Source organism: Alexandromys fortis, unplaced genomic scaffold (genome assembly GCF_014885135.2).
Source record: "Alexandromys fortis isolate MF-2015 unplaced genomic scaffold, M_Fortis_MF-2015_v1.1 scaffold_1, whole genome shotgun sequence".
NCBI classification, from domain to species: Eukaryota; Metazoa; Chordata; class Mammalia; order Rodentia; family Cricetidae; genus Alexandromys; species Alexandromys fortis.
In genome coordinates, this window is record NW_026067927.1 from 11709803 (window position 1) to 11728532 (window position 18730).

Consider the following 18730-nt stretch of genomic DNA (forward strand, 5'->3'; position numbering starts at 1 on the left):
GTTTTTTATGGTTATTGTTGAGATTTTATATGCCATAAAATTAATGATCTCACAAATCGCTTTTCTGTTCATAAACAGATATCATAAAAGTAAATATATAACACTAAGCATCTTTGTAGTCAATCAAATTATTAACTTTTTATGGTTCTATAAAATCATGACCAAATTGTCTAATAACACATGATTACACTGTGTATGAATAGGCCCATGTGGCTTTCCTCATTCCCCTTCTTCATAAAAATAAATATAACTCACTAATGTTTTATTATGACACTTTGTACATGTCTGTCATGTTTATAATCACATTCTCCCCAATATCTTCTCTTGCCTTCTTTCTACTCACATCAATGATCCCTTTCCTCCCAATAGTCTGCTTTCCATTTTTAAATGTTTTCATTTTAATTTTTAAATTTTATCTCTAAGGTTTTACCTATATGCATGTATGATGCACTTTGTGTGTTCCTGGACTCAGGAAGTCACACAAACGGGACAACAGCCACCTCTAACTAAGCTACTGAATAGGGTCCCTCCTCCAGGGATCATGTCATAACAAGCTGAACTTACTGTATTAGCTAGAGCACACTAACCTTGACTAAGGATCTGTTGGAAATATCTACACAGACACCAAACACATCTTCCATACCATGCATTCCCATATGGAAGGAGAGGAGTCCTAACTATCAAGGACTCGTCAAGAATTAATTGCACCTTGATTTTTTTCTTTTTTTTTTCTTTCTTTCTTCTTCTTTTTTTCCCCTTTTTTTCAGAGACAGGTCTCATTGTAGATCCCTGGCTGTCCTGGAACTTGCTCTGTAAACTAGGCTGGCTTCAAATTCAAAAAGAGCCTTCTGCCTCTGCTTCCCAAGTGCCAGGATTAAAGGTGTGTGCTACCACCACCCATCTTTTGAAGTTGTTGCAGGCTACCTTTTGTTCCCAGTGTGCCAATATCCTCCATTCCTGGGGCACCAATAATTTAATTCCGTCATTATTAGTCTAGAAAATCCTAAGGTTGACAGGGGAACTAAATTCCCAATCATAAACCTCTCTTTGATCCTTTTTGCCTTGCCCATCTACCTCCTCCTTTCTCTTCTGAGAAAAAAAGAAAAATTATCCAAAGAGGGAGCAACCCCATATCACGGTTGGTTTGTTAAGGGTGGAAAATAATTTTACCTGGAAAGGATTTACCATTTTAACAACCCTCCATAACCAATTCCATAGGGGCCACTGCCCCTAATCTATGCTCACAATTAATTGAAGATTTGCCCCTTCTCATAAATCTCCATGAGGCTACCCAGTCCTGCCTGGCATGCCCCAGGGACATCAGAACACTGCCTTTCGAGGTAAGACTGGTCAGGACTGGGGGACTAATTTCACCCACAAGCCATGCCAGGGGTTCGAGGTAGAGTGGCGTGGAGAGCTTGGCAATGGGTGGGGAAAATGACTTCAAAGCAACTGTCTTAGTTAGGGTTTCTAATGCTGTGGGAAGACACCACCATCACTGCAGCTCTTACAAAGGAAAACATTGAATAGAGACTGGGTTACAGTTTCAGAGGCCTAGTCCATTATTGTCACAGTGGGGAGCATGGTGGCAAGCATGACAGTGTGCAGGCAGACGTGGTGCTGGAGAAGGAGCTGAGAGTCCTGCACCTGGATCTGAAGGCAGCAGAAAGAGATGAAGACACTCTGGCCAGGCTTGAGCATTGGAGACCTGAAAGCCCACCCCGTGACACACTTCCTCTAACAAAGCCACACCCATTCAAACAAGGCCATACCTCCTAACAGTGCCGCGCTCTATGTGTCCATGGGACGGCATTTTTACTCAAACCACCACATCTCATATTTATACTTCTCTTCTACCACATTTTGTAGCTTCTCCTCTTTTGTATGTACCTAAACAGGTCTTGGTACTTTGCATGGAGGGCAACTCATACCTTCATTCATGAAGTAGCTGGACCATTTATAATTCTGCCTGTGTTGGGCTGTTATAGTTTCCCATTGACCTTAATAACAGGACATGGTATCACCAAGGAATGCCTTAAAGTATCTCTCAAACTCCAGTCATGCTCTTTCTTACCTCGGTTATGGAGAAGCCGTCTAATTTCCCTTTGATAGTCTGGCCAACCATTCTCACTAACATTGTATTCATAGACTGTTGACTGAAGGCATCAGGCACTCAAATAGACCAAGGGAAAGTCATAGGGTCTAGTTCAGTGGAATGTTTGTTGTGTGTCCTGGCAGAAACTTGCTCAACTCTGGAACTAAAGCTTCCAGGTCATGGAAACAGGAAGTAAAACCTTTGCTAGTGTGTCATTTACAGGTGCCTGTGAGTGGCACCAGTCCCTTACCTGTCCTTGACTCCTAGATCCGCGAATCCTGGGCGTGGGAGAAGACGTACCAGACATTGGATGCAGATTCAGGTGCCTTCTAGAAAACTCTGTCCCAACCCTCTAAACCAATGGTTCTCAATGCATTAAAATTCCTATGGGAGGGGCTGGAGAGATGGCTCAGTGGTTGAGAGCACTGACTGTTCTTCCAGAGGATCTGAGTTCAGTTCCTAGCACCCACATGGCGGCTAACAACTGTCTGTAACGCCAAGATCAGACAAACATGCCAGCAAAAAATAAGAAAGCAGCCTGAACCAGGCGGTGGTGGTGGTGCACAACTTTAAAAAAGAAAAAGAAAAAAAAAGAGAAAAAAATTCCTATGGGAGAAATTCTGGAAGGCAATATGGCTAGAATAAGATTAATATTTGGATTCGCCCTATCCACACGTGCCTCCTGTAATTTCTCGTCAACAATCATCAATTCCTTTTCTACTTCAGGTGTTAATTCTCTGGGACTATTCAAGTCTTTATCACTACGCTAAAATTCTTGCCTCCTCTTTAAAAAAAGCACCTCCAAAGTAATTGCTGTCCACTTTCTAGGACTGCTGAGAATAACTGAGCCCAATCTTGAGGTGTTGCTTTGTTACTGAAAGCCCAGGTTTTGACCATCTCCCTAACAAAGGATGAATGTAGTCTGTAAGCTACAATTGCTTGTTTAATTTCCTTTAGATTAGTCATATGTATGGGCTCCCATGTATATTCTTTGACAACCTTAGAGTACTTGGGGCCAGATAATTTTTCTGTTGTTATTACTGGGCAGAACTCTGGAGAATCTATCCTGGAGATTTTTATGTACTGACGAGGTTAATTTTTGCCTTTGTTCCTTTTGTTCCTGGTCATCAAATTCGATAATTTCCTCAATTTGTTCAAATCTGTTTACCATTGCCTTTTGTAATGTCTGGATTTCCTGTCCAGTGTTCTGCTCTAATGCCCTCATTGAAGATTCCAAGGTATGAAGTCTGTCTAGTAGTGATAATGTCTTATCCTTGGACATAATCTTTATAGCATACACATTACCTTCCTGTAGAGACATTCTATTAGTCAATCTGTCATACCCCTTTGACCGAGTCCGATTAATACATTCAACAGTGTGAATTATCTCAAATAATGTTTCAACACACACTATCATTGATTGGGTTTTATTGCCAAATGATCTGTTTCCTTCTCCAGAGTGCTTAATCTTCTGTTAAATGAAGTCATATGCTTCTTCAGATTTCCAAACTCTTTCTTGAGAAACATGGTTTCAGTGTGTAAAGACTGCACCATTTCTAAAAAACGCCTCATTCTTAGCCCTAGTGTCAAACATTTTTTTTTTAAGAAAAAAATATTGAGTACAAAACTAATCCCCAGAATTTAGATTAATGATGTAGAAGGGACATCATATAAGTCTTGTAAAACCTTGCACATGCTGTGAGTAAAGAGGCTATTTAAACCTTGGACGATTAGGTTGTCTAACATATTGTCCTTTTAAATTAGCAACTTATGATCTATATTTAGGATATTAAATCTTACCTGTGGTGGTTTAATTAGCTGGATTAGGTGCAATAACCACTACCTGCCAGTAGGTGTCGCAGGCCACCTATAAAACTAACCCAGTGGGGCATAGTGATGCACATGAGTTTACGTGGCCAGTCTGAAATCTGATTTTAGAGTGAAACGCTGGAAGATATATCACGGACTGTCTGCTCTGCAGATGTCTCTAGAGCAGTGGAACAGGCAAATGCAAACAAACCATTAGAAAGCCGTGGAACAGCTGGCTCAGACCAGGGAAGCCCGCGTCTCACCCAGATTTCTGCAGTGCGCCCTTGGCAGGAGGCAAATGATAAGGTGCATGGGGACTTGAAGCCAATCTAAGGCGTGTAAAGAGAAAATATAAAGAATTGCCCCTGATCCGTAGCAAGAAAGGCTGCTGTGTGAGCTTCTATATTGAACCGCTGGCTCCATGCACAGTCTGTGGCTGGCTGAGGGAGGGCTTCTGCCAAGCTGGGCACAGTCCAAGCTGGTGGCAGGTAACTGAGCAGGGAATTCTAAGACCAAACGTTGGGCGCCAGATGTAGTTGTGTTTCCCCAGGTTAACACTGTCATTCCACATATGCCGGCAACACATCTTGCAGGCATAATTCACAAAACAATTCCACACCAGTTTGGAATTATGATTAATAAAAGAGTTATTTATTTAAGGGGAAAAAAACTTACAGATCACTGTCCTAGACAACAGCCCTTGGCGCAACCAGGAAGAGTCTAGCAGCTGGAAGCGGGAGCTGGAAGCAAGACAGCGAGAGCAGGGTTATCGCTGCTTTTTAAAGCAAAAGAGCCCACACCCGAGCAGGCTGAAGGAGTGGAAGGAGCTCCCGCAGCACAAAACAAAAAATTTGAACACACCTGTGTTATATGATTTAGTAATTCTGCTCTCAGATCCTTAGCCAAGTGGGAACAAAATATTGATATAAAAAAACCTATGTTTGAAATATATATGAGCTTGACTAAAAGTAATCTAAATTGGGTCACTCGGGTGTGCCTGAACTGGGTAGTGGGTAAGATGTGTTGCCTGCATATGTGGGAGACACTGTGAACCATGGGACAACACACTTGAATAACTTGTACCGATTACAAATGATTTCTTTTTTCATGATAGGATATCCAGGGTCCTGAAGCTTTAAAATTCTATGGAGTTTTCAAACTGTTCCACCACAAAGCAGTCAAGGAGTTGCAGGGAGCAGAGACCAGGCAAGGATTAACATAAAAGATCATGAGCTAAATTTTTCCAGTGAAAGAATTATTTTCATCTTTCAAGTGTGGATTGTTGCTCACCTCATCCTCTTATGCAAGTTTACCAAGTTACTCCAGTGAAAGGTTAATTTGTTTGTATAGAAATCATTTGATGGTAAGAGGGTTACATAGTGTCTAAAACAGCCTTAGCAAAGTGTTCTGTACATCAGCAGAAGTGCACACCTCACAGAGATGTGTATACAGCAGGAGCTCGGTATTGCCCTCAGGTGTGGAAGTACCAGGCGCAGCTCATCTGCTGAGCTGTAGAGGCCAGGCAAATAGTATTCTCATGGCTCTCCTGCCTCCTGGTGGTCAGAGAGGACATTGCGAGGATCATCACTTGGATGATGATGTTCTTTTTTTTTTTTTTTTTTTTTTGAGACAGGGTTTCTCTATGGTTTTGGAGCCTATCCTGGAACTAGCTCTGTAGACCAGGCTGGTCTCGAACTCACAGAGATCCACCTGCCTCTGCCTCCCAAGTGCTGGGATTAAAGGCGTGCGCCACCACCGCCCGGCTGGATGATGATGTTCTATTGGTTTAAAACAACAAATGAAGGAAGAACTGGTACCAGTTTTCCCAGGTCAGGGAGTAGTTGCACACAACTGTAATCTCAAGCCCCCAGACAAGAGGACTGTGTTTTGGACATGAAGTGAATTTTTTAGGACAATCAGTCCAACATATCGAAACCCTTTTTTAAAGAAATACACAATGTAAAGCATTCCCATCAGCCCCTTTGCTTGTTCCTGTGCTCATCTTAGGTGGGTACAGGGGAGGGAGTTCATGCTGGGGTGGAAAGAACTTGAATTCTTACCTCATAGCTTTAGAGCTGTACAGCAATAAACACCTAATCCCATGCTTCCTCAAGATTCTTTACACACCTTGACATATGTTTCTTGCAGGGCAGAGCTCTTGAGCCATCATCTCAAGAACTGCAGTTGGGGGATCAGGGGGTCTTCAGTGCCTCTCACGGACTCCTCTATCAGTAGTTCACCAAACTCAGGGATGGCCTTGAAGACCTGAGGCCGTTCAAGGTGAGGGAATAAGTTTGGGTCCCAGGCATTTTCTGATGTCCCCAAAGTTAATGCCTCACCCACACGTATTAATTCATCCTGTGATGCTCACACCCATCTCAAGAGATTTCACACTTAACGTTGTTGGTTTTGGTTTTTAATTTGCTTTGAAGACTCTAAGGACAAAAGGTCACAGAGATGAGTTAATTGGTTCAGAATAGTAAAGCCTTTGAACTCCATACCCATTGCTCCCCTTCTTCACAAAGCCACTATTCAATATCAGAAAGAGTCTCCTCTCTCCTCTTCCCTCTTGCCGTCCAGCAGTAACCAGAGCGTCTGCATCCATCTGTTCACATGTAGACATCTTGGATAGTAACAGTGCAAGAATTATGCAGGGGTGGACTGGTTTATTCTTCCAGTAAGGGAGAAGAAAATTTTCAACATCCCCGACTTAGTGTGTATGCCCTGAGAAATCTCAGTGCACACTGTATTATGGCCAGTTTGACACTGTTCCCACTTCTCCATGCTGAGAAGTGACAGCCAGAGGAGCCATCCGCCCTTCACAAGATGCAAAAGACAATAGGGACCATTAGGTACAATTTTGCCAAAGAGAACTCAACCTGTGTAAGGCAGAGGGGTATGGATTGTGTCCCTTGACATCCTCAGCATCTCATGGAAGTTTCTCCAAAACTGACTGTATACTGGTACACAAAGCAATCTAAGAAAATACAAAGAAATTGGAAAAAAAAAAACACCCTAAATCCTATCTATCTGCTATGGATTAAATCCAGATATCACCAACAACAGAAACTGCAGAAATTCATGGAAAATGAACAACTCTCTACTTAATGGAAAAATGGGTCATGACAGAATTTACAAAGAAATGGACTTTCTAAGATTGAATGAAAATAAATACACACATCCAAACTTACAGGACATATTGAAGGCAACTTTATAGTACTAAGTACCTACACACACAAAAAAAAGAATAGATCTCACACTAGTAACTCAGCAGCATGCTCGAAAGCTCTACTAAAACAAAAAGAAAAATCACATTGAGTAGGAGTAGATGGCAAGAAGTAATCAAACTTAGAGCTCCAATAAATAATATAGAAACATTACAAAGAATCAACTAAACAAAGAGTTGGTTCTTGGGGAAAAAATCAGTAAGGTTGACAAACCCTTATTCAAAAAAATCCGAAAGACAGAGAGAGAATATATCCAAATTAATGAAACTAGAAATGAAAAAGGAGATATAACAATAGACACCATAGAAGTAGACAGGAGCATGGGAACCTGGGAGTGAGGACACACGTTGGCATAATGATTTCTCACATGGAGCTTTCTCACCTAACCTTCAGTGAAAAGAAACCTTGCTCCAAAGTTATCTGGAATCACAGTTTATTGGTGAGCTCCAGGCTAGAGCATTGGCCTTTTATTCAACACTAACCCTGGCATTCCCAGATGAGCAGCTTAGACAAGACACAGTAAATAACATGTTTCCTCCTCTGGACTCTTTTACAGTAAACATAAGGATTTACTGAGGTCAGTGTTTTCAGGTGCCTGGTATCAAAGATCTGGTGAAGATGTGAGTCAGGTCTGGATGCTATCCTGCTCACCTGGGACCCACAAATCTGAGCTCCCCATCCTTGGTCTTGTTAAACTCCTTATGGAGTTTGCTTTCAGTGTGGCAAGGTTCTCCATGTAGTCAAGGAACTGCTCTTACCTGGACTGCTTGACTGTATGCTGTATAAACTGAACATGAAGGTTACTTAAGAAAATGACAGTTGAACTTTGTCAAAACAAGGCAAGATGCTCCTTCAGGGTTCCTGCTTCGCATAAGAAACTGCCAGACATTCTGCAGTACACAGAGGAAAATGGCTGACAAATTGCCAATATAGGTGGGACAGTCTTTCAAACTTCCTGCTTCATCTAAAAGTCTTCCAGGTACTATGGGCCTGTAGGCTGAAGATGGATGCCCCAACATTACAGAAGAACTTTGTGTGACTATCCAGGCAGCCATGTGGTTCTGTCATTTATAGAGTTTTGGAAGTTGCTTACAATACATTTTCTGAGATTTTATATCTTTCTGGAGACCTCGATGGACTTGAAGACTAGATAGCTATAACTGCAGTTTTTCTTAGTTCTGGTAAAATATAAGTTAGATGTGAAACTTTAGACTCACAAAGATAGGAGAGATGATAGAGTATTTAATTTTGTCAAGTACAAATAGACTAAATATTGTATTTGTAATCTTTTCTTGATAACCATTTTGTTACATTTAATTTTACTATGTTAAAGTTAAAACCTTCCTTTCTGATTAGACAGAAAAGGGGAAATAATGTGAGATGTCTCTCTGTATGCTGTGAATATGTTTTATTACCACTGGTTTAAAAAGAGGCTGATTCTATGTGATTCTGAAACTCCTACCCATAGACATGTATTATAAGCTCTGAAAGCCTCGTTAGTGTCAGAAACCACAACAAGTATGTCCCCATTAAATGTTTCTTGAGTGTATAAATGATTGTGAACTTCATCTCTGTAGAGTTGGCCATGAGAGTAAGGCAGTATGGAGGTGGAGTGGGTAGGGGGTAGGTCCTTCAGAGGTGCCAGGTAGGCAGTGTGTTTCAATGGAACAGCTATGTTGGAGCAGGGAGGGTGATGTGTCGACTTAAAATCACGACTGCAAGGGATGAGGGACCCTGAATGTGAAATCAGGTAATTCTAAGTCCTGAAAGCAGGGAGCAGTTTTCGGGGTGGCGGGCATGCTCATGCAGTTCTCTTTGATCCATGTCACCTTTCCCAGAGCCGCACCCCATCCTCCGCCTATGACGTCCTCAGCATCGTCTACCAGAGACGCCCTCCTGATATTTCCAGTTACAGCTCTCTGCAGCCTCCTCTCCACCCCAACACCTGCCCTGGCCTTGTTGCTGGAAGGACTGTGAATGTGGTGACTCCAGGTTAAAGAGAGGGGTGCTGGTGTCCTAGAAGGACCTTGGGAGCCCTGCAGTGCCTTCCATAGAAGATGAAGATGACCTGGCTTGGTTCTATCTGCTACAACTGACTCTTGTAACCTCTACTTTGCCAGTTCAGTTCAGACCTTTCCCTGTCCCAGGAAGCTTTCCTCCTATTCCACTTTGGATCCAAATTCCCGTCTGAGCAAGGTCCCCATATTCTGTTTGCTGTCAATGACACACTGTGCACCCCACTGTAGCACAGACTGGGAGGGCATCATGCCAACCAGATTAACTTCCTAACTGCTTAAATGCTGTGGCCTAAGGGCTCCTGCTTCTCATTCTCATTCAGGGGAGACTCTTAAGGGGAACCTTACTTAAACTGACTTCAGGTGTGCCTCCCAAAGCCCACAGAGGAGCCTTCTCCCAAGAAAAACTTCACTGATACAGGAGGAGGTGGCCTATACTGAGGACCCAGCCCAGAAGTATGGGATCTAAGTTGTGTTGGACCTGCAGATCAGGGGATAAAGGAGCAGAGGGATCTTTTCCTAGGTGCTTTTGTATCTGTAGCTGCTCCCGGACTTTTGGATAATGATAATATAGAGTGTGATATGTGAGTGTGTGACCTAGGACAGGACAGTGGCCTGCCATCCTTTGACTAGTTTAGAGTTATTAGGCATATAGAAGTGCCCTACGGGCCTCAGTTGACCTTAGTGGTCCCTGGGCTCTTTTAACCATGCACCTATCTTGAGGCAAAGGCAGGTTGGCTTCCAGAGCAAAGGGCATGTGTGCTCTGGGCCTAGCAGAAATTCTCAGGCTCTTATCAGGATTTGAGCCAAAATGGCTTCATGCCCATGGTGTGTGCAGTCATACACTCTCCTATTGTGGACCCACTGACCTCCTCCTGGGATTCTGCAATCTCATAGTGTAAACTTTGTTGAGCCACCCCTGTCAGAGCCACTGAACTCACCTCACCTGTGACCCCTGCTGTGGGTCACCAGGCTCTGGGAGGTCACCAGAGTTCTCCATGCAGGAAGGTCTACCTGCCTCACTCATGGCTGCTGTTTGGAGTATTCTTCATCTGGATTCCTGGGCTCAGTGTCTGTGACAACTGTAAGAGAGACAGAGTGTGCCTGTCCTCTTCTGTCTCATCCTTGACCTGTGTCGCCCATGGGAACGTCAAAGTAGCGGAGGCTTACAGACAATGCCCAAGATTACTTAGAAGGGTGTATTAGCTGCATGTTTTATAGGTGATACGCCATAAACCCAGAACCTGGGAAGCTGAGATAGCAGGCTAGGCTGGACTACATACAATACTCTGTCACAAAAATCAAAACAAAGCAAAAAGCTGAAAAAGAAGAAATTTGTTCACCTAATTTGATTCTCACCAATGACTCTTGGCTGATTTGGGGCTTTTAACTTTTCTTGTTGCAACTCATCAGGTCTGCCAGACTCTGCTGTGTTGAATGTGGTGCTGTGGGAGGGGAGGTGTCAGGGAGGTGGAGCTGTAGAGATGACACACACAGCAGGAGGAGGAGGGTCTACTGGACCCCTCCCTGCACTCCCAGGCAGAGAGGATCAGGGCTGCTTAAGACTGCACAGCATCCAAAGCAGGACATTTTCTGAGGTAAAGAAGAGTCAACAAACCCATGGTGTCCAAACGCTTATCCTCACCCAATGTCCAGACTGAGAGCCTGTGGGTATTTTAGGTTTCTTAGGTGACTTTCTGTCATGCCCTCATTTCCTGATCCCCAGCACAGCAGGCCAGGACTTTGTGTGCAGTCGCCGCTGTGCTTCTCCCAGCAGCTCTCATGTCAGTGCTGGTACAAACGAGGTTGTGTGTTTGTGTGTGTGTGTGTGTGACAACTGTGTGACAACTGTGTGTCTGTGTATCTGTGTGTGTGTTGTTGGGGTCTTCACTCTCATGCCACATTGGGTTAAAGGGCCAGAGATCATGGTGACTCCAAGTTCATGTCAGGGATCCTGATTCCAGAAGGACTTCAGATGCTATGCTCCATCTCTCTCAGAGTCCAGAGAAGGAGGAGAAACTGCAGAGTTACTTTTTCCTGCCTGCTGGTGATTGGCTCCCAGTGGTTTCTGCCTTATCAGTTCTGCTGCAATAAGAACTTTGCACCTGCCCTAAGAAAGGTATAAATTTCCTGCCTAGGCAAGTCCTACCTTCTCTGCTTCCTGCTGTCGTGAGACTGTCGTCTTGTAGCAGCACAGAGTTAGCCCTGGCATTCAATATGCCACTCGGTAGACTTCCTGGCTGGCTGTCTGCTGTGGCCTGTGGGCTCCTGCTTCTCCTCCTCCACGTGCATGGTGAGCAGAGGGACCAGGGTCAGAGCTGCCCAGTTCTGCAGAGTCGGAGGCTGAGCTCGTGGGAGGGAAGGCACCAGGGAGGGAGGAGCTGTGGAGACGACAGATGAAAGTGTGGATTTGTGCCCCCTCTAATGCCCACACCAAAGCTCACAGGATGGGCCCTGTGGCACAGGAAGAGTCAGAGACGTGTAAAGTTACCATGTACTGTGGAGCCAGCAGGGGCAGAAGAGCGGGAGAGACATGTCCCTCCTCTGTGCGTGGTTGTGGTCGGAACTCCTAGTGGCAGTGTGGGTAAGGATAATAATTCCTTCATGATGCCAAGAGGCTCTCAGCCTGACAGCTTGACGACTAGAGAAGTGACCTGTCAGTTTCCAAGAGGGCCAACAGTCACGCTTTCCAGCAACAGTAACATAGGTAATCCAGACGACCTCGTCTTCACATCGCACAGCTGAGCTGAGAGGACTCAGGTTATCTGCCCCGTGGTGGAACTCTGTGACAACGAGGTGTGTGGTGACAACTGATGGCTTCTCTTCACCTACAGGCCAGGACTCAGCCAGCCCCATCAGGAACACACACACAGGGCAGGTGAGAGGAAGCCTCGTCCATGTGAAAGACGGTGAACTTGGTGTTCACACCTTCCTGGGGATTCCCTTTGCCAAGCCACCTGTTGGACCACTGCGTTTTGCACCCCCAGAGCCCCCTGAGCCATGGAGTGGTGTGAGAGATGGGACCTCCTTTCCAGCCATGTAAGTTTTGGGGCCCAAGGGGACTTTAGGCCTGAGCTCTAGGCCACACTGCTGTGCTTCCTCCGTCTCAGCTCTATAGCAGTGTTCTGTCTGTCCTGAGGGCATCTCCCATGCAGTTTTCAGAGGAATGTGCTAAGGATTAGAGAGGAACAATGGTGCCAGGATCCTGGGTCAGAGCTTGATGCCTTTAGGGACTTAGCTGCAGGTTCTGCAGTGAGGAACAGAGACTAAGGCCATTCTTCACGGTCACTGTGACCATCTGTTTTCTAGGTGCCATTAGCTAACGAACAATTACACATGCTTTTAACTTGAGACAATGTGGAAGAAGGCGGGACCGTGAGAGTCTGGAGTGAGATGGAGAATGTCTTACTACCCTGTGGTGTTGTCCATTCATCCCTATAGCTCCAGTGTAGGCACAGCCCCAACACCCAAGTATCTTAGTTTGTTTTGTGTTGCTGTGATAGAGGACGCTGACATAAACAATGCAGAGAGGGAAGATATTACTATGGGTCACAATTCCAGGTCATAATCGGTTACAGGTGGAAACCACAGGGCAGAAGTTTAAGAGAACCAATCACGTCCCATCGCTAACCAGAAACTGAGCCTATAGGTCACATGCATGACTGCTAATGCGTCGTTCACTCTCCTGACTCCTAAACAATTCTGAAGCCCCTTCCCAGGCACTGGTGCCGCCTACAATGGGCAGGTGTTTCTCTGTCAATCAATGTAATCAGATAATTTGCAATGGGCCTTCCCACAGGCAAACAGGATCTAGACAAGCGGTTCTCATCCTGTCGGTTGCAACCCTCACAAGGGTTTGCATATCAAATATCCTGTATAACAGATATTCACATTACTGTTCAAAGGAGGTTTTTTTGTTTGTTTTTGTTTTTGTTTTTTTGAGACAGGGTTTCTCTGTGGCTTTGGAGCCTGTCCTGGAACTTGCTCTGTAGACCAGGCTGGTCTCGAACTCACAGAGATCCGCCTGCCTCTGTCTCCTGAGTGCTGGGATTAAAGGCATGTGCCACCAACGCCCAGCTCACATTACTGTTCATAACAGTAGCAAAATTACACTTATGAAGTAGCAACAAGAGAGTGTATGGTTGGTCACAAAATGAGGAGCTCTATTAATGTCTCATAGCATTAGTCAAATTGAGAACGGCTGATCTAGAAAATTCCTCATTAGGATTCTTTTCCCAGGTGATTCCACATTGTGTCAGTCAACAGTCAAAACCAACCCCCACACCAGGGTTTAAATAGCACAGAAGGGATGAAAGTCAGTACAGGAAGGCGACCATCTCATAGAGGATGGCAGCAGTCCCCATATTCTAGCCCTCGGGGCGTTACTACCCAATCAGAGCCCTCTCTAAAAGTACTCCTCCATCCCCATTCCCACAGGGCTAGTGGCCTTTACCTTGGTAGAAAGGGACTTCAGAGAGGGGTCAGATGTTAGCAGGAAATCATGGAAAGCAGTAGCTGAAAATTCAGACTATGATTTTTGAGTTTGTATCATATATCTTGGACTGTTTGCCATGTTCTCCAGGTGTCTGCAGACTGATATAATGACTCTAGAGGGCGCTGAGGAGATGAATCTGATCGTGCATCCCATTTCTATGTCCGAGGACTGCCTGTATCTCAACATCTACACACCAGCCCATGCCCATGAGGGCTCTAACCTGCCTGTGAGTGTCAGGATATCATCAGCTGGGGAGGAGGATGTTTCTTTCTCTGGAGGATTGGAAGGGAAAAAGTAATTCTGAACTGTACTCTAGTTTATACTCTGATAGGTAGTCTTAACTTATTGGGATCAGGAAGGTGATCCCAGCCATGCTGAGCTGCTTACCCCTGGGTGTGGGACTCAGAGCTCTTGGGCTCTGAGAGATAAGAGGCTCTATGTCTTTGATTAAACTAGAAATTTTCCTACCAACTTGAACCTGGTAGATCCACTCATGAGGGTGATCAAGGGCTGAATATTGACATCATCAAAATTCCTAGCTGCAGATAATCTTTTTTGCCAGTGGGATCTGATGTCCCTTCTGATTAGCAATCAGGAAAGTCACACATGGAGACACCCCTGTTTGCTCCACTTTGATGAGTTTGAGAGTGATGATCTCATTACTTGTGACGTAAAGCCATTGATTCAAGCTAAGATTTCCTGATGGGGAATTGGGAATGGTAACATGCTTTTGGCCTAGAGTACCATATCTGTGTGGACCATGTCCCAAAATCCTGAGGAGATCTGTGTGTAAAATGACCTTCACAGAGGCAAAGCAATTGATAATCTAGTATGTAGTCCAATTGACCATGGGCTGGTTGTGCTTCCTGAGATTTGTGTTGATGTCTCCAGGTGATGGTATGGATTCATGGTGGTGCACTTGTTATGGGAATGGCTTCCATGACTGATGGATCCATACTGGCTGCTACTGAGGATATAATAATGGTTGCTATCCAGTATCGCTTGGGTATCCTCGGCTTCTTCAGGTAAGCCTGGAACTGGGCTGGACAATGGGGTCTGAGTAGAATATGGACAGATCTGTGATTCCTGTTCTTGTCACTTCTCAGTTCTGGAGACCAGCATGCCACAGGCAACTGGGGCTACCTGGACCAAGTGGCTGCCCTACGCTGGGTCCAGCAGAATATCGCTTACTTTGGAGGCAACCCTGGCCAGGTCACTATTTTTGGCGGGTCAGCAGGAGGAACAAGTGTGTCTTCACTTGTTGTGTCCCCAATGTCCAAAGGACTTTTCCATGGAGCCATCATGCAGAGCGGAGTGGCCCTGCTGCCTGACCTTATCTCTGACACACCCGAGGTGGTCTACACAGTGAGTGTCCTCATCAATACCATTTCCTACTTTGGTGCTTCAGTCTGCGCCTCTGGTACTCCGTTAATCTCTTAAGTGAAGAAAACAATGATCATTGGAAATAGATTATTTCCAGTAAATTCTGAGAGGCATAAAATTTACAATCCATCCCCCTCTGCTTTACGTATGCTGAATAAGATACACAACAGAGAAGCTGTATCCAGTGGCTTCTACCATTGACAAAACTCATTTGCATGATTTCCTTGTTTGCTTCTTATTATTACTATTACAGAGACCATAATCAAAAGCTACTTTGGGAGAAAATTGGTTAATATTAGCTTACAGTTTATAGTCCAACTTGAAGGGAAGATAGAGTGGGCTCTCAGGCAGGTCCCTGGAAACCAGAACCAAAGCAGAGACCAGTGAGGAACACTGTGTACTTGCTGGATACCCATGGCTTCCTCAGTTTGCTTTCCTATACAGCCCAGGACACCTGCCCGTGTGTGGCACTGCCTTCAATGTGATGGGCTTTTCTGTATCAGTCATTTACCAGGAAAATGCCCAGACTTATGTATGGACCAATCTGATAGAGGCAATTGCTCTGTTGAAGTTCCTTTTTCCCAATGACCTTGGCTTATGTCAAGCTGATTTAAAAAGGTATCCAATTGGTACACATAGATTGAGGGAAAGGGTCAGCTGTGCCAGTGTGAGTCCCCAGGTTCAAACACCCGGAGCCCACACAAGGCTAGAGGTGGTACCATGTGACAGTAACCCAGTGCTCCTATGCAGAGATGGGAAACAGACAGTAGAATCCTTGAATAGACATAATCCAGCTAAGCTCGTGTAGACAAATGCAAACAAGGTGTAAGGTGATGAGTGACACTTGAGGGTATTCTCTGAACTTCACAGGCAAAATATGACACACCATATCTACTTTCCACACACAGAAACAAAGCAACAACAGAACACATATGCAGGTGGCACAGTCCCTGTCCCAGCTGTCACCTCTGAGCCACAGAAAACGTGACCGATTCCACTTTCACACACAGCAAACAGCAAACAGCAGGATGTGTTATTTAGGGGCAATGCCATCTACTGGAACAAGGAAACTCTGCTCCCTAGTGGAAGGAATGAGCTAACCATCACCTGTTCCGTTTGCAGAAAGTGGCCAACCTATCTGGATGTAAAGCCAGGGACTCAGAGGCCATGGTGCTCTGCCTCCGAGACAAGAGTGATGAAGAGATTCTGGCTATCAACCAGGTTGGGAAAATGGTGTGGCTCGGAGAATCTGGGGACCAGGATTTAGGATTGTCAGTACTTACTACTGGAACTAGTTAAAACTAGTCTGCTTGGTTTGGTCTTGTTTTAGTACTCTGTGCAAAATGAAAGACAGGCTAATTTTGATGTGCAGTTTCTTCTGGAGTTAACATTGAGATCCTGAGATGCTATAGGAAACGGGAATATGGCGTGGGCATTCAGTGGGCATCAGAATATTGATTATTTATGTGGTTTATCTTCAGCAATGACCCTTAATGCCCCATAGGTCTTCACTATGACCCCTGGTGTGGTGGATGGGACGTTCCTACCAAGGCACCCTCGGGAGCTGTTGGCCTCTGGGGATTTTCCTCCTGTCCCCAGCATCATTGGTATCGACAGTGATGAATTTGGCTGGGGAATCCCCTTGGTGAGACCTTGTTGTAAGCTCCTGGGAACTTAAGCTCAGATGGTGGGTGGTAGGACCCAGAGATACTTTGATCTGGACCCAATGCATCCTATACTTAAGGCTCTCTTCTACCTTCCAGTACATGGGTTTTGATCATGTCATAAAGAATATAACCAGACAGACCCTGTCAGGTATTTTGAAGAACACAGCAGCACATATGGTGAGAGACCTTGGTTCCTGTCCTGATAGAGAGGGTTCCCGTGTATTCTTCTCCAATGTCACACCCGGAATAAAGGCTAATGCATGTGTGTGTTTCTGTGTGGGCTCACCCAATGCTTGTACCTTTCTGCCTATACCCTGTCTCATCCTTGGCCACATTCCTTATTTGTAGGCTGCTGCCCATCTATCCAAGGACTTGCCTTACATCTCTCTTCCTGAATCCTCCTGGTGTAGATGCTGCCTCCTGAGTGTAGTGACCTGTTGATGGAAGAGTACATGGGGGACGTTGAGGACCCACAGACTCTGCAAGCACAGTTCAGAGACATGATGGCGGACTTCATGTTTGTGATCCCTGCACTCCAAGTAGCCCATTTTCAGCGTGAGTACATCTGTAACAATCCCTAGAACAGGGGAAGCGCAGAGCTGTGGGTCCCAGATGGACTCGGTAGTGTCCAGGCCTGACCCATGTCATCATTAGGTCTCTAACATCAGGTACCTGAAGACAGTGAGGCACATCTCAGCAAATCCTTAGTCTGGAGTAAATGAACGGCGTCGTGTCCAGGTCCAGAGGAAGAAACATTTTAGTCACACTTGGGGTCTGGTCAAAACCACTCACGTGGTAATGCCAGGGCCACTGTTTAATAAAATGATTCCCATACTCAGTTCTCCACTCTACTGTGATTCCAAATAATTTTAGAGCAAGGTTTCTTTACAGTGAAGGTTAAGTGGGAACGCTCCATGTGCGAAATCATTATGTCAATATTTGTCCTCACTCCCAGGGTCCCATGCTCCTGTCTACTTCTATCAGTTCCAGCACCAGCCCAGCTTCACCAAGCATAAGCACCTCAGGCCATCCCATGTGAGGGCTGACCATGGTGATCATGGTGCCTTTGTCTTTGGCTCCAACCTCTGGGGCTTGAAACGTGAGTCTTCCTTGTTTTCCTTGAGCCTAGTCGAGCCCCTGATGAGTTCCTGAGGGAAGGTTGAGCTCTCAGTCCAGTTGAGGAAACCGAGGATCTCAAAGAGAACAGGATCTAGTGTTCACCATTTCTGAGCTGAAAAAAAAAGAATAAGACAAAACAAAAAAATTACCAAGCAAACAAACCAACCAACCAACAAAACCTCTACCAGGTTTAGAATATGAACCTTTCCTAGACTAGCTTTGCTAGAAGAAATGAAAGCAGATTGGGGTAGGAGTGAACCTGAGAGAATTCAAGTAGAGGCATAGACAGACCCTGGGTTCTGAGTGCTGAGGAAAGAGAGCATACACCAGGCCAGGGTAAGGGTCAGGCTATGGTTGCCATTGTAGAGCCTGAGTTGGCAGATGCATGAGATAGCGAGAACTTTGACCCATCTCCTTTTGTCTGCAGTTGACCTCACTGAGGAGGAGAAGCTGCTGAACAGGAGGATGATGAAGTACTGGGCCAACTTTGCAAGACATGGGTGAGAATGCACCCCTGCCTCAACCTCTTTTTGGCTGGGTCTCCATCCAGGGCTTCCATATGGGTGTGTTCATTATTATGCATGGGTCCTTATTACACAGTGGTCTTCTCCAACCCAGGGCACACTTAGGCAGACACCTTCTAGCTTTTAGTTACTGCTCATCCCACAGAGACCTTGTTGTTGGTGAGTCACACCATTGTGGTACTGTTCTTTTGATTTTCCCTCTTAGAGGGAGACATAAAGCTAGACAGTTTCCCTTGCTTCATACTGACCAGACAGACACTAGTGAGTGACACTTGTGTTCTACATCTGTATACCAGTTCTCCTGTGCCCTCAGACCCTTGGCCTACTCATCCACTGCTCTGACCCAAATCAAGGGATCAGGTCTTGGGTGAAAGTGACCTCACCCTTCCCTTGCTG

At 45.1% G+C, this 18730-nt stretch overlaps 1 protein-coding gene across 3 annotated transcripts in view; it reads left to right on the forward strand.

Moving 5' to 3' along the window:
• The window catches only part of LOC126502563 (liver carboxylesterase), a 133701-nt gene that overhangs the window by 104060 nt on the left and 10911 nt on the right, over positions 1-18730 (forward strand). Inside the window, exons 1-11 of one of the 3 annotated variants that reach the window (XM_050143676.1) lie at positions 11276-11439; positions 11981-12185; positions 13729-13867; positions 14533-14666; positions 14748-15006; positions 16147-16245; positions 16529-16669; positions 16788-16868; positions 17102-17246; positions 17647-17790; positions 18238-18310. The exons of 1 other annotated variant lie outside the window; for it this stretch is intronic. In XM_050143676.1, the coding sequence (XP_049999633.1) occupies positions 11364-11439; positions 11981-12185; positions 13729-13867; positions 14533-14666; positions 14748-15006; positions 16147-16245; positions 16529-16669; positions 16788-16868; positions 17102-17246; positions 17647-17790; positions 18238-18310 (1496 nt within the window). In that variant the 5' untranslated portion in view covers positions 11276-11363. Of the gene's footprint in view, positions 1-11275; positions 11440-11980; positions 12186-13728; positions 13868-14532; positions 14667-14747; positions 15007-16146; positions 16246-16528; positions 16670-16787; positions 16869-17101; positions 17247-17646; positions 17791-18237; positions 18311-18730 lie in introns of those variants that run through there. One more of the 3 variants, XM_050143674.1, reaches the window with a different exon arrangement.